General features: G+C 42.0%; 1 protein-coding gene across 2 annotated transcripts in view; it reads left to right on the top strand.

The window, feature by feature from the left end:
• The first annotated feature begins 307 nt into the window (after window positions 1-307).
• The window catches only part of LOC149151315 (putative LRR receptor-like serine/threonine-protein kinase At1g63430), a 170,314-nt gene continuing 154,117 nt past the window's right edge, over window positions 308-16,504 (top strand). The window contains exons 1-3 of one of the 2 annotated variants that reach the window (XM_089439383.1): window positions 308-559; window positions 717-1,192; window positions 1,323-1,458. In XM_089439383.1, coding sequence (XP_089295509.1) covers window positions 1,120-1,192; window positions 1,323-1,458 — 209 coding nt within the window. In that variant the 5' untranslated portion in view covers window positions 308-559; window positions 717-1,119. The other variant, XM_089439384.1, reaches the window with a different exon arrangement.

The raw sequence follows: 16,504 nt of genomic DNA, 5'->3' as shown, positions 1-16,504 counted from the left end.
CTTCCAAATAAAATAAAATGAAAGTCTGTATCCTGGAAGATGGGGAGGGAGCCCTTCCAAAAAAAATAAAACGAAAGTCCGTACGTTGGAAGAAGGGGAGGGAGCGACAAGTCAGCGTCATGATCGGCGCGGTAGTTGTCGGTCCCACTCCCACCAAATCCTATGGCGCGCCCAAAGACTGAGGAACGAGGCAGTGCGATATCAGTCCACGACATCGCTAACGTTTTCCTGTACCTTGCCTCTAACGGAGCGCGAGCGAGATTCGAACCCTCTCCCTAATTGACGCCTACCACCGTAACCGGCTTAACAACTCAGTTCGGCAATGTCGGACCTGGAAGTAATTTCGTTACTAACGAACTCTCGCCGTCTCTTCTACTCGGCAGCGAAAGAAGCGTCAGAGGGAGTGTGGTTATTTATAATAAATTCTCCTCGTGTACGTATATGTATCCGTATGGTACAACTGAGGGTAAGTGGCCAAGTTCCCGACATTATCATACCAAGGAGCCCAGCTGTTCCGACTTTGTTTTTACGTCAATTGACGACGATCCGACTCGATTTGGTACCTTGTTACTTACTCCTCTTATCATCCATCGCTTGTTTTTTCCTTTCTTTGCGTTCGAACCCAAAACCTCCGTTGCAACGGCAATGGCAATGCATTTCTTTCGTTCTTTGTTTCTTTACTTCACTTACTGACAGTGGAAGTATTCTGCTTGTAGAGTAGTGAGCCTGCAGAATCAAGATATCCAGGTAGGAATGGAGTTGAGTCCCAGATTCGCATCCACGGCACCTAGAAGAAAACTCAGTGGTTTCAAGAAACAGAAACAGGCCGCTGCAAGACTAATCGGCTGTGTCTGCTTTTACTAGAGGCGATGTGAGGGTCGAACCTTGGCCGATTGTAGGCATACATTATTTGCTAGCAAAATCTTTACCCTCGGGAACCGAAGGCGGAGCTAAATTATAATACATAATGCGAGTTCTTGAAATCTTTTTTGTAAAATGGCCTAGTTGGGATCGCAGGAGGAGGTTTCCGGCTTCGATCTAAAGAGCGGTTCAGTCATGCCAGAATTCATCTTGATTCTTTGGTGATTTAGTCTTAGAATTCATTGTGAGGTAGATACGATGAAAGCATTGTTAGTAATGGCGGTGATATGCGGCACTATTCTGCAGGGGTGCAGCTCTATTTCTGACGAAGGTGAGGTTAAATGCGAAACGCGATCGATACAGGTAGAATTCTAAGAATACCATTTTATCTGTGGTGGCGCTTTCAGCCGGCTAAATGAATGAATGTTTGAATGAATGATGGATATTTAATGTACATGCAGGTCTGGCCCTGCTGGCATTCAAAGATGCCATATACGACGATCCTAACTTGGTTTTGTCGAATTGGAACGGTCTTGATCAACAACCCTGCAATTGGTCCGGGATCAACTGTGCGCCTTCTGGAGCTGTCCAAGCCCTGTGAGTCTTCTAATTTAGTTTAAGTTCTGTAAGTCTTTTAATCCAGAGGTTCTGCAGGTACCGTCTACTTTATTTTTATTAGATTTTGCTTTCGAGATGACTGAACCCGATTCGAATAAACTCGAATGGAATAACCCACATTTATAATAATTGTGTCAAAAAAATCGGTTAATAAGGTTCTTGAACGGTGTAATTTGGGTATGGGTTTCGAAGTAACATGGATAAAATTTGTTTATAAGATTTTAAAATAATTAAATAAATGGTCAATTTGGAAAGGAAAATTATTTATAAAAATTGTGAAGGGTAAAAATTCGGAGACTGTTCTTTATAATTTTTATAATATGGTTTTTTTTCTCCTTTAATTATATGGTTTTTTTTCTCCTTTAATTATAATATTTATTCATATGCTAATTGGATATGATATGAAAGTATAATTTTTTAAATATAATTTTGTAAACTTTATAAATCAGAAACTTCACAAATTTTATATGAAAAGGTCTGTCGTTATTTTATATTTTGTAAATTTAATTTTATTAAACCATCTTTTATAGAAAAAACTTATTTGCTTCATATTTTATAAATTTCATTCCTGTTTTAGAATTTTTTTATTTGTGATGTATTTTATAAATTTTATTTCATATTAATAATTTCTATTTAATTTTATGTGCATTATAATAATTATAAATTTATAATAATAATTAAATAAATGTGATTTAGATGCTATCTTTAAAGTATTATTTTACGTAACTTTCTTATTATTTTACACAACTTTTTTTTAAGGTGGTTTACAATTTATTATGGCAGAACAGAAATTGATTTTGAAATGAAAATCTTTGATTTGAGAAATTAGTGTTGGAGTGAAATATCTGAGCCTGATTTGATAGTGCATTGTAACTTAATGTTAATTATATGTTGTTAATAATCTTTTATATGTAGAAATTGGGAAATAAATTGGTTTTTATTTTCTTGTGAACAATTTTTATTTTTTTATTTTATTTATTTTTATTTTTATTTTTTGTTTTATCTCGCCACAACCCAAGGGCATCTAAGCTGTCAAAATCACATCACTTGGGCCACCCCAACCTTTAATATGGCTAGAATTTTACCTATGAACCAGTGACCTTTACCTTAATAAAACATCCTATCACCATCTATTCTAAGACCTATAAATGATTTATAAACATTTTTTAACTTTTATATATATATATATAAAATAAAAAATTTAATTAAAAATGTAAACCTTAATATAATTTGTTTTATTAGATTACTCTTTTTTCTTAACTTTTCTATCTATTTTATTTTAATTATTTATTTTATGTCTAATAATTTCAATATTGAAATGAATTGTCTTATTTAATTATTAATTTTCAAATCTTAAATTTGATTGTTTTTATATTAAATTTTATTTTCCTTTCCTTTATTTCTATTTAGAATAATTATTTATTTTATGTATAGTAATTTCAATATTGAAATGAATTGTCTTATTTAATTATTAATTTTCAAATCTTAAATTTGATTGTTTTTATATTAGATTTTATTTTCCTTTCCTTTATTTCTATTTAGAATAATATCATACTAATTATTTATTGTTTTAAATATTAACTTAATATCAAGTTCATAAATAATAATGTTTATCTTATTTCTATCTAGAATAATATCATACTAATTATTTATTGTTTTAAATATTAACTTAATATCAAGTTCTTAAATAATAATGTTTATCTTATGTGTATATCAATATGAGGGTATTGTTACTTTAGAGTAGTTCAATTGAATTGTGAGGAAAACTGGTTACTTTCCCATAAGGATTCAAATTTCACTTTGCTACATGTTTATTATAATTAGTAAATCAATTATTGATGAATTATAAATGAGTTATTTATGAGTTGTTAACTTGAACTTATGCTTTTTAGAATTTAAGATTTACTTAAATACCATCTTCAAAATGAAAGAAGTGCTTAAAAAATTCTTTAAAATATATTTCTCATCACATGAATAAAATATATAAGTATACATAAAACTTTAAAATATATTAATAATATTATTGATCTATTTTTATTAATTTTGTTTTCATATTTGTTATTAAATTTTATATTTACATCCATAGAAAACCCACTTTTGTTTAGGTGAGCCGATTATTTTTCATCTGGAAATTACCCTAAAGAAGCAAGCATGTTAATCTCGGTGGGGCTGGAACCCAGGTGGGGAGGATAAGAGTGACTCCTCCCTACACCCCAGCGACACCCACTTGATATTAAATATTACATTTACATTTATATGGTCAAAATTTTCTAATTTTAAATATTCACAAAAAAAAAATTAATTTTACTATCTCTCTTGCATATATATTAATTTAATTTTAATTTTAATAAGTGAAAATAATCATTACTCAAAATTAGAATTTTTTATGTATTTATTTTTTATTTTTGGCAAAAGATCACATTATATTAACAATGAAATATACATAGAGCATAGACAGTCTTGGGGGGTCTTCACCCATCACCCATCATAGTTTTCTGCCCCTTGAAGGGGAAACCAAAAAACTTTTCCGAAATTTGCAGTTCAAACCCATTGCAGTACATAAGAAAAACAAAATTCGAGACCAACATTCTATGGTGGAGCAAAGCCACTGGATAGCAGACATTGAAGAGTAGACAAAGTGCCAAAACAAACATTGTTGGAGAGAACTTGAGGGAGCTTAGTTGGCGCTGTGAGGACTTGAAGAGACCTACGACAATTGCGTGTGTCTGTCTCTGAGAGGGCTGGCAATGACCGCTTCTGCAGATGACTCTTCAATGATGTAGCACCCGTGCGGACTGGGACGAGAAGGAGAAAGCTTGGGAGCCATCGACTGAGTGTCCTCTAGAGGTGTAGCCACTTCATGTTGTCTGTGAGTTGGAGAGGGGCGACCACCAGTTGCCAATATGGTTGAAGGAGAAGTTGAGCCGAGGGGAACAAAGATAGAGGTCGAGGGGCTAGGGGAGGAGGAGGTGGGAATGCCAAGAGGGAAATCAATGCCAAGGTTACAGGAGAGGTGTTGTAGGGAGGTGGTGGCATGATTGTTGTTGGAGGAGAGCTCATCGATCCAGCAGGATGTCTTGGATTTGTTCCGTTCTTAAGCAAGGAGGCGGTGGGCAAGGAGGTTGTGGAGCACCCAAAGTGCATTCTGATCCTGGTGAACCTCTTCAGCTTCTAAATCGAAGACTTGGCATCGGGTATGGGCTGGAATGGCATTGTCATAGAGAGTCCATTCTTCGTCTGTGATAGGGGAGGTGGGCAGGCGACCTCTGCCCCTTCCATGCACAACTCGACGATTGCTTCCTCTTTTGCAGCTCATGGTGGAGAAATTCGGGTTCGTGGGCTGTGCAGGAGGCACAAGAGTGGCGATGGTTGCAGGGGCTAAGCAGGTAGGTGAGAGAGACCAAACGTTGAGCGGGGAAGCCAAAGGGAAATACTAGATCGAGGCCATGGTGCGAGGAGTAAAAATGTCGAGAGGGAGGACTGGACAATCATTGAGGCCAAGCATGTGGAGGCGCTGCAGGAGGCAGATAATAAAGAGCATGGTTGGCATGATAGGATGCGGCAATATTGATGGACGCCAGATGGAGGGCATCGTTATTATGTCGTTGGCCAAGTGGCATGGTTAATGGAGACACATAGCTCCGGGGATTGGAGATATTTCTCAACAAGATATTGGCAGTGGGGACCAAGCTTTGATGGCAGGAGAGGAGGGCGGCCAATCCTCGCATTGCTAGTGGTCTTCAACCCCTCTATTGGTTATGAAGTCTGCCAATGAGTTGGCTTTGTGCTTGGTGTGGGAGAAGATTATGGCCTCCTAATATGTAATGAGGTCTTCCAATTGTTGAATGTAGTAGCCCAAGTGCCAGCTGATTGCATGTTTAGATGTCGGTGAACCATTGAGAATTCGTTGATCTATTTGAATTATGATTTGCGAATACCCTTTAGCTATTAAAGGGAAGAAATGTTGTTGTTTTTCTACGTTGATGCCTTTTATCAGTGCCACCAGCTCTGCTACATTATTGATGTCATTAACTATGTAGCCTCTGTAGATTTAGAGAATTTCCCCTAAGTGGTTTCTGATAACGCCTCATATGCCAGCATCCTTGGGATTGCCTTTTGGGGCGTCATCGAAGTTAAGCTTGAAGTGATGGAGGGGAGGTAGTTTCTAGGAAATGGGAAAGGGATATTTCAATTTGTTTAATGGTAAAGATCCATGGAGTTTTGGAGGTTTGAGATTCCACCAAGCAAGAATCTTTTTTTTAGACGGTGGTGCTTGAAAGTTGTAGGCTGACCAATTGGTGAGGGCAATGGCTTCCTCAAGGTACCTGTGGAAAAAGTTCCTCGTGCTTTTAGGGGATTTCTGGGAGTTGTTGAAGATTCGTTGGTTGTGTTCTTTCTAGACTTCCCAAGCTGAGACTTGGGGCAATAGACCAAAGGAAATTAAGAATGGGATTGATGAATGGGGCTTTGGGCCATTGCTTGATAGTTTGAGAAATGCTACCCTCCCCCTAGATGATTTTTGTAATCCATGCTCAAGTCTTCTCTAGAGGTTGTTGGCAAAGGGACATGAGATGAAAAAATGGTCTATTGTCTCTTGTTGCTTTTGGAATAGGTAGCACCATGAGCGCTCTTGGAAGCCTTTCTTGATCAAATTGTCCCATGTGAGGGTTCTTCGTTTGGTGAGAAGCTAGGTGAAGGTTTTGACTTTGGGCCAGGTGTTCATGTACCAGAGCTCAACTCAGAAAGGGTTCGGGTCTTGGAGATTTTCACGAGTGAGGAGGTTGTAGGCTTCCTTAACCGAAAACTTTCTTGCATTCTGGTAACCCCAACAAAGAATATCATGCCCTTCTTTAGGTCTAATTGTTCTTTGTGAAGTTACTGTTGAAGGTGAGTTTGTTTGGTCTCTGAGTTCTCCTCTTCGCAGAAGATGTTCTGGGCCCATTGACGATTGGTACTGTCTTCATGATTGGTATAGAACTGGTGGATTGAGGAACGAATAGAGCTGAGAGCATGGGCTTGGCTGAGAGGGGTAGAAAGGACATTAGCTAGGCTTGGTTATTGTTGACATGAATCATTCCAAAATTTGGCAGTTCTTCCATATCTTATTTCCCAGAAGCAATGCGTTTGGACTAGAGATCTGTTATGGCTAGCTAAGTTCTAAATGTGGGAGCTTGGAGAATGATTGGAGAGATGAATGAGAACATGTTGAGGAGAGTCCCTTGCATATTTGGCATGCCATAGTTGGGCCCAAAGTTCCTTTTTGTACTTTATCCATTTCCACTCGAGTTTGGCTCCAAGAACTTTGTTAGTTGTTTTTGGGTCGCGCAATCCCAATCCACCATAGGCCTTTGGGAGGTAGAGAGTTTCCCACTTTACTAGACGCCATTTGTGCTTCAAATCCGCTTCTCCCCAGAAGAATGAGCGTTGGAGATTTTTGATACTTTTGAGAACCCATTTGGGAGCTGCTAATACAGAAAACAAGTAAATAGGCATGGCCTGCAAGACAAATTTGAGGAGGATTAGTTTTCTAGCAATATTTAGAGCTCTGAAGGTCCAACAGTTTAATTTGGAGGAAATCTTGTTGAGAAGATCACATCAGGAAGAGTGTTTGATGGCAGAGCCCGTGAGGGGATCTCCTAGATATTTGGAGGGGAGGGATGCCTTGGAGAAGCCTATAATGCATTGGATGTTTCTTTGAGTGATGATGGAGGTGTTGAAAAAGAATATTTGCGATTTTTCCATGTTGATGGAGGTGTTGTAGGTGTGAAAATTCCAAATTGGAATCGTATTGCAGCAACTGGAAATTATTCTCGTAATTGTTAATTTTATTTAACAATTTATTTGTTGTTTTCTACGGCAAATACTGAATAAATCACACTGCAATCTACACAAATAAAACTACGGAAGAATAAACGCTGGAAGAAATGTTAGCACACACACATAAAAATAACACAATTATTTTTTGACAAAAGTCCCGGAAAAACCCAATTGGGAAAACCGGTGCAACAACTGAGGGTTTAATTATTATGCAACAGTGAAATAATCCGAGTATAATTGGATGCCGAAACTGGCAATCCTACAGAGAAATACTGGCAAAAATTTGGAGAGGAATTTTCCTTACCCCACAGGCAATCTCCCGACACAACTTGCCTTCAGAATTTTGGCCCTCTGAGCCTTTGCGCTGCTCTGTGTAGTTGGCTGGATGTCTAGCCTCAAAGTGGACTTTGATGAAGTCGTTCTGCCTTCTATTGACCAGAAAGACGCTTCTCCGGCACTCTAGGACTCCTTCCTGGCCTCTGGAATTGAAAACGTCAATCTCTCCCAGCAAATCGACTTTGCCTCTAGAGGCTACTGCGCTGCCCCAACGTCAGCCTCTCTGTGGCTCTTTTGCCTCTCTGCAAATGCACTCATCGAATCTGGAATCTTTCCTCTGACTTCACTATCTCTGCCCCTCTCACTGCTTCGATCTCTAGCTCTCTCTCCAGCAACTAACTGTTGCTACTCTGGAAATCGATCTGCTCATGAAATTGAACCTCTCAAGTGTCTTCTCCATCACCACATTGACCGCCTCTTATAATCCTTTGTTGGAGCACCAACGACCAAGATTAAGACATAATCGATGGCTAGGATCATCTTGGAGTCAATCCGTGTGAGTTTCTAGATCATTCAAGCCTTGAATTAAGTAATTATGATTAATTAACCAGTTTTCCTAAGTTTAGACTTAGGAAACATGAAAAAATTGGTTAATAATCTAATTAAGTCACTTCTAGGCAGAATTTCCATAAACGATTTCTGGGTTATGGAGATCTCATGTATTCTAGCCTCTCCACTAAATTTCGTGGCTAGAACACATCCGATGCTACAAAAAATAACACTCCCTCTTAGCGAGGAATGTGTTCTAGTGCTATTGCACCCCCTGTAGCAGCACCTGTCTCTGCATCATCTCCTGTCACGTTGCTGATGTTTGGGCATACTGCCCACCAACCACTGCACAACTCTGATATACACTACATCTGTGCTGTCACTGACACTGACATACTGCTGCCAACACTGCATCTGCACTGCAACTCCCTCTATCTTGTTGTTGTTGCAACTACAACATCTACAACTGAAAAGCATCCAAAATATTGAATCAACTGTGATCAGTATAATGCATCTATCACCCGAGTCTTTGACTACTAATATTTGCACTGTCACTGAGGAATCTACGTTGCTGCTGACTCTGCACTGCTGCCAAGTTTGTCCTGCGCTCTCCAACATCTGACTGCTACTAGTCTCTGCAACTATCACTTTGGCATCTAAATGCATCAACCGTCACTGATCCATCTTGCTACTGGGCTCCCATAGCAAGGTATTGATCCAAGAGTTGGACTCCTCAAGGATCCTGCCCCGCTGTAGTGCTCTAGGGCTACAACACCAAATCTCCCCACCTCACTCCTGGAGGTATGTTAGCAAACATGGCGAAGTCTTCCTCCAGCCTGGAGGAAAGCCTATCGATCTCTGCTGAAGCTGCCTGCTAGTCCTGCTTCTCCTCCTTGTCCTTCTTTCTGAGAGGACACTAGGTACTGTAGTGACCAAGTTCACCACATCTGAAGCACTTGACCTTTGACAGGTACTTCTTTCTTTGCTCCCCCTGTCCCTGACTAGGACCCTTCGATGCGAGGGCCACGTTCTCCTCCTCCTTCACCTGCTTCGATCCACTATTGCTGCCAATGATGGAGCTCTTTAGAAGAGCTTACCTCAATTCCTCCTGCTACAGATCGACCCACATCCTGTCCTAGCTTGGCAAGGTATCTCTGCCTAAGACACTTTGGACGAATACCTGCCACTCCTCTGAGACACTGTTGAGTGCCAATCGTACTAGCTCTGTGGGTTGAGGTGCTGCCCCAATAGCTGCAAGCTGGTCCTGGATCTCCTGAATCCTGGTGAGGAAGGGGTCTATGCCTTCCCCCTTCTGCATCCTGACACACCTCAACTTCTCCTCTAGGTACATCTTCCGTTGCTCGGAAGTACCTTGGTACAATGTAGAGAGAGCATCCCACATCTCTTTGGCAGTATCTTTGCCAGCTATGTGTGAAACAACATGATCCCAGACACCATCTAGGATCAAACATTTCACCCGTGCCATCTCCTTTCTGCACTCCTTCAGTTGATTTATGTCCTGGGTAACTGCTACCACTGCATCGATATACATTTTTAGGCCAAACTCATCTAGAAGGAAGGACATCCTTGCCTTCCAGATGACATAGTTGGAAGCCCCATCCAACCTGTCTTGATCATGAAGCCCAATAATGGCCATCTCAACAAAATGTTGAAAACTTCCTCTTTCCTTCTGCTTAGTTGCTGCTTAGCTATTCACACTCACTTATGGAGTGAGAGGATCTGCTCACAACGACGGCTGGTCTGCAAGGAAAAATCAAACTTCTTGAGACTAGAAATTCCTTGAGGAAAATTTTCCCTCAGTGTGTGCTCTTCTTCCTTCCACCCGATGCTGGTTTTTCTCTAGCAAATTGTTGCAAAACCACTGTGTCCAGCTAGAGATCTGCTCCACGAAAATATTGAGCTGGTCCCTCTGCCTCTGGAATCACTCAATCTAGAGAGATCAAATTTTTATGCCCCTCACTAAAAAAAATCGATTCTCATCAAGTAACTCGGCCTCTTGGCAAAGTGATTGCATTGCCGTGGGAATTCTGGCTTGCTGCCCACAATGAGCAGTGAAATTCCTTCTTTCTCTGCCTTTAAGCTCTCTGGTTGATCAACTATGCTCTGATACCTTGTGAAAATTCCAAACTGGAATCCTATTGCAACGACTGGAAATTATTCTCCTAATTGATAATTTTATTTAACAATTTATTTGTTGTTTGCTACGGCAAATACTAAATAAATCACATTGCAACCTACACCAATAAAACTGTGGAAGAATAAACGCTAGAAGAAATGCTAGCGCACACATAAAAATAACACAATTATTTTTGGACAAAAATCCCCGGAAAAACCCAACTTGGGAAAATTGGTGCAACAACTAAGGGTTTTATTATTATGCAACAATGAAATAATCTGAGTACAACTGGATGCCAAAACTGGAAATCCTACAAAGAAATACTGGCAAAAATCTGGAGAGGAATTTTCCTCACCCCACAGGCAATCTCCAGACACAATTTTCCTTCAGAATTTTGGCCCTCTGAGCCTTTGCACTGCTCTGCATAGCTGGCTAGATGTCTAGCCTCAGGCTGGACTCTTATGAAGTCGTTCTTCCTTTCGCTGACCAGAAAGATGCTTCTCCGACACTCTAGGACTCCTTCCTGGCCTCTGGAACTGAAAACGTCAATCTCTCCTAGCAAATCTACTTTGCCTCTTGAGGCTATTGTGCTGCCCCAGAGCCAACCTCTCTGTGGCTCATCTGCCTCTCTGCAAATGCACTCACCGGATCTGGAATCCTTCCTCAGGCTTCACTGTCTTTGCCCGTCTCTCACTACTTCGATCTCTAGCTCTCTCTCTGACAACTAATTGTTGCTACTCTGGAAATCGATATGCTCATGAAATCAAATCTCTCAAGTGTCTTCTCCATAACCACATTGACCTCCTCTTATAATCCTCTGTTGGAGCACCAACGAACAAGATTAAAACATAATTGATGGCTAGGATCATCTTGGAGTCGATCGGTGTGAGTTTCTAGATCATTCACACCTTGACTTAATTAATTTTGATTAATTAACCAGTTTTCCTAAGTTTAGACTTAGGAAACATTAAAAAATTGGTTAATAATCTAATTAAGTCACTTCTAGGCGGAATTTCCAGAAACGATTTTTGGGTTCTGGAGATCTCATGTATTCTAGCCTCTCCACAAAATTTCATGGTTAGAACACATCTAATGCTACAAAAACCAACAAGATGTGAAAATTCCTCAACAGGAACCCCTACTGCAGCAAACTGATGTTACTTCTCCTACTTGTTAATCCATACATGTTATTTACTGTGTGCTACGGAAAATATCAAAGTAAATACTACTGCAACCTTCACTTAATTAAATTATAAACGGAAACAAGATATTGAGCAAGAAAGAAAATACAACACAATGGAAACCGTTATTTTTGGACAAATGTCCCCGGAAAAACCCAATGTAGGAAAACCGGTGTAGCATTTCTAAGGGTTTATTATTATTTTTTTTTCTCGGTAAAAAACTAATCTATTAAAATATGTACAGAGGTCGAAAATACATCATGGCGAAACCAGTGTGAGACAGGCTCTGGGCATCACACCCAAGAGCCGATAATGCACCAGACACAAAAGCAAGCTCTCGCCCACGCAGGGGCACCAGACTAAGACCGAGACTGACCATCGCTGCAGGCCCGCGCAGGGGCAACATACTAAAAACCAAGGCTGAACGTAGATGCAGGCCCGCGCAGGGGCATCAGATAAAAAGGAGACTGACCACCATAGACTGTTCTTGCCCAATACATTAGCAAAAATTACAAAACAGAGATGACATAACAGAAAACGCCAAAGACTATAACTGAACCAAAGACAAATTGCCGGTAAGACTAGTAGACCAGGTGAAAAGCCAATAGAACCTTGAGCGCGAGCGCCCTCATTCGTCCAATTGCTCTTCCACAATTCGGCACCACCCATAGGTTTCTCCTTCATCTTCAGTTGGAAAAGTCGCTGCCTCTTCCCCAGTTTCCGCCTTTTGAACATTCTGAGTGTGCTTAGCTTTTTCCGGGTCTGTAGCCGGTACCTCTGCTTCCGGCTCCATAACAGCTTCCGGAGCCTGCACTTCTTGCCCTGGGTCGACTTGCATCGGTTGCCCTTGTTCAACCATGGGGTCGTCATCGTCCTGAGCGTTCTCAATAAACAGTATAGAAACATGCGCGCTGATCCTTGGGTTATTTGTTGAGCTGGTAAAATTGAAGATGGTGGAGCCAAAGGCTGGCAATGTGGCCGAGCCTGAAGCCCCTGCATCCATGAATTGACTGGAATGTAGGGGGATGGCTCCAGTAGAGCTAGCCAGATTGCAGTGGCAGCAATGGCCAACTCTGTCCCCTTCATGCCTGCGTGAGACCCCTCCTCTGGAAGAGCCTCGACGGCTGAGCATACGCTGTCGAGGTCTCACCATTGAGGGATGAGAATTCCAGCAAGCCGCGAAATGCACCAGACTTTCTGCTACCAGAGTCGACTGCGTGATGAACCCGTCCGTCTGCGAAGGGATCACAACCGAGACAGAGAGGCCAGTCGTCTGCATAACTACCAACATTCCCTGCTCACACCCTGTTTTATTCCCAACCTCCTCACCTACCCTGCTCGGGATCACATCCGCCATTACTGCTGCCATCCGCTGGGTCGAATACGCTCTCCGGGCATTAACTATCCCATGCCCTCGCGCCTTAAACCTCCCTCGTCCTTTCCTTCCGTTCGCTGTGGGTGCCACGTGATGGCCGAGGGGCGGCATGTGTCCAGCCTCCCACTCCTGTCCCGTCTCACATATCACCCGCATCCGGGGAAGGGTTTATTATTATTAAGCAGTAGCAAATTCTGAATACATCTTTGAATACCTCACAGGGTTATTCAGTTATAGAGAGAAATGCTGGCAGAAATATTTGTGAGATTACCTCATACAATCACTGAGAAAATCCCAGCTGATCCAGACTCTGGATGAAGTGCCTATGGCAGGCCCTACGCTGCCTCTACGCAATACTCACATAGTCCCTGCATCAACCTCTCTAGCCATTGCGTCACCTAGTTTGCTGATCGATTTGCTGCTTGGAGTCTCCACTCTCAGCCTTCTGGTCTCACAACCCGGCTTCCGGCTTCTGAAACTCACTCTCCCTAGCAAAATCTCAGATTCTCTCTCACCCTTTGCGCTGCCTTTGCGTGGCATTCGTGGCCTTGCGTCAGCCTCTGCGTCTGGGCTATTGGATCATTCTGTGCCTCTCTCTACTGATGATTCTCGGACTGAGAAAATCTCTCTCTTTGGATGCTATCTATGCCCCTCAACTACAAAAAATCTCCTCGATAAGAACTTCCTCCTGAGAACTTCTCACTTCAGAATTTTGATCTCTTGATCTCTTGGTGTGTTTTCCAAATGAACCTTAAGCTCCCTTAAATAATCTTCTCGTTGACATTCAACGACCCAAATTAAAAGCTAATCAATGGCTAATATCATTTTAGCTTGATCCTCGTCTTCTTCTAGAAGTTACATGCACAGTTAGATTAATACCCATTAATATTTTTAATTTCCTAAGTTGAGACTTAGGGTTCCATTAAAAAAATATTAATTATTTTAATAAAATTGTTTTTGGGTGGAATTTCCCAAAATGCTTTATGGGTTCTTTGGAATACATGTGCCCAAGCCTCCCTGCAAAAGCTGAGGCCTAGAGCACATCCGATGCTACCCCAAATCAACACTCCCTCTTAGCGAGGAATATGCTGTAGAAATATACGATGTTGCATACTGCTCTGACTCTGAAGCATCGTCCTCTGCGCTACTGATGTATGACATGCTTTCCACTAACTACTGTGCTGCTGTTGCAACTGTACTGCCGCTGGCACTGCCACTGTCAACACTGCATCCGTACTACAACTCCCTCTCAAGTGTTGCATATGTGCTGCTACTAGCACTGCCATTGCCATCTGCCACTACACTGCAAGCTGTTGCTACTACTCTATCAGCGACGGAAAAACATCCAAAATTACTGAACTAACTGTGTTTAGTATGATTCCACGTGAATACTGGAGTCTGACTGTTGCTAGTCTCGGTACTCACCCTCTGAATCTACTACGTTGCTGCTGACCTCTGCTCTGTGCCATCTGCATTGCTGCCAACTCTACTCTGCATTGTTCAATCTCTGGCGCTCCTAGCCAGTGCAACTGTCTCCCCGACACTCCTCGGCACCAACCGACACTAGTCCACCCTGCTACTACTGATTTGGGCTCCCGTAGCAAGGTATTGATAAGAGAGGTGGACTCCTCAAAGATCCTGCTCATTTGTAGTTCTTTCGAACTACAACTCCAAATCATCCCACCTCCCTCCTGGAGGTATCCCGACTATCATGGCGAAATCCTCCACTTCGATCTTCGTGGGCGTTGCCTTCGGATCATGTTTCTCATCTTTGTTCTTCTTCTTGAGAGGACACAGTGTAGCGTAGTGACCCATCTCACCACACCTGAAACACTTGATCTTCGAGACGTCCTTCTTACGTCTCCGTTGCTCCTGCTATCCCTTCGATGCAAGGGTTGCATTATCCTCCTCCTCCTTGGGCTTCGACCCACTGTTGTTGCTGCTTCCGTCAAGTTTGACCTTGACTAAGTCTCTCCTCAGCTCCTTTTGTTTTAGAGTTTCCCACATCTCATCCCAATTCGGCAATGCTGCTCTACCCAGGATACTCTGGACAAAGACTTACCACTCATCTGAGACAGAATTGAGGGCCAGTCTAACCAACTCTGAATCCTAAGATGTATGCCCTGCAATAGACAACTCATCACGGGTTTCCTTCAACTTCGTGAGGAATGGATCCACACACTCCCCTTTCTACATCTGGGCAGATCTCAGTTTCTGCTAAAGGTACATCTTCCACTGCTCGGAAGATCCGTAATATAACGTAGACAAAGCGTCCCACATCTCCTTAGCAGTCCCTCTGCTAGCAATATGAGAGACCACATGATCCTTCACTCCGTCGAGGATCATTCTTTTTGCTTTCGTCATCTCAACCTTGTATTTCTTCAATGGATCTGCATCTGCAGGGACAACCACCACGCTATCGACATATGTCTTGAGGGCATGCTCATCTAGAAGGAATGGCATCCTTGCCTTCCAGATGACATAGTTGGATGCTCCGTCCAACCTGTCCTGATCCCTCAAGCCATTGGTTGCCATTTCTGCCAAAAAATAGAAAGTCGAATGACCTACTCTCTCCTCTATGTTGCGCTCAGCTAGCCTACACAATCCCTGTTGGAGCTAGTAAAATTGCTGCCCCTTGCTGTTGCTCAGCTCTAGAGAATTCGAATTCCTTGGCTAGGAATTCTTTGAGGAAGAAATTCCCTCAGCTGTGCTTCTCCTCTTTCTTCTGACGATCTTCTGCCCAGCAAACTGCTTGCAGAAAAATCTGCGTCCCACCAACTCTCCTCATGCTGAGGCTTTAGCGCTGCTCCCTCTGCCTCGACAAAAATTCGATCTGGAAGCCCTTCTCTCCGTTGACTCTCTCGAAGAGAGACTGCCTTGAAATTTCAACGCTCCGGCTAAGAACTGCGCAAACTCTCTGGGGTTTCGAATTGCTGCCTCCTGCAGCTTTTTCAAACTCCCTCTTCTGCTCAACGCTGGATCTAGTGGCTCTGCTCTTCTTGCTTCACCTACACTCCTCTGATACCATGTGAAAATTCCTCAACAGGAACCCCTATTGCAACAAACTGATGTTACTTCTCCTACTTATTAATCCATACAAGTTATTTACTGTGTGCTACGACAAATATCGAAGTAAATACTACTGCAACCTTCACTTAATTAAATTATAAGCAGAAACAAGATACTGAGCAAGAAAGAAAATACAACACAATGGACACCGTTATTTTCGGACAAATGTCCCCGGAAAAACCTAATGCGAGAAAATAGGTGCACCAGCTGTGAGGGTTTATTATTATTAAGCAGTAGCAAATTTTGAATATATCTCTGAATACCTCACAAGGTTATTCAGTTACAAAGAGAAATACTGGCAGAAATATTTGTGAGATTACCTCACACAATCACTGGGAAAATCCTAGTTGATCCGAACTTTGGATGAAGTGCCTCTGGTAGGCCCTATGCTGCCTCTGCGCAGTCCTCACACAGTCCCTGTGTCAACCTCTCTAGGCACTGCATCACCCAGTTTGCTAATCGATTTGCTGCCTGGAGTCTCTGCTCTCAGCCTCTCGGTCTCACACCCCGACTCCTGGCTTCTGAAACTGACTCTCCCCAACAAAATCTCAGACTCTCTCTCACCCTCTGCACTGCCTCTGTGTGGCCCTTCGTGGCCCTGCGTCAGCCTCTGCGTTTGGG

Source organism: Pinus tabuliformis, chromosome 9, assembly GCF_031772625.1.
Source record: "Pinus tabuliformis cultivar Carrire ecotype Pingquan chromosome 9, CPIR1, whole genome shotgun sequence".
NCBI lineage: Eukaryota > Viridiplantae > Streptophyta > Pinopsida > Pinales > Pinaceae > Pinus > Pinus tabuliformis.
The sequence above is the reverse complement of the archived record's forward strand: the minus strand, read 5'-3'. Positions and strand labels throughout refer to the sequence as shown.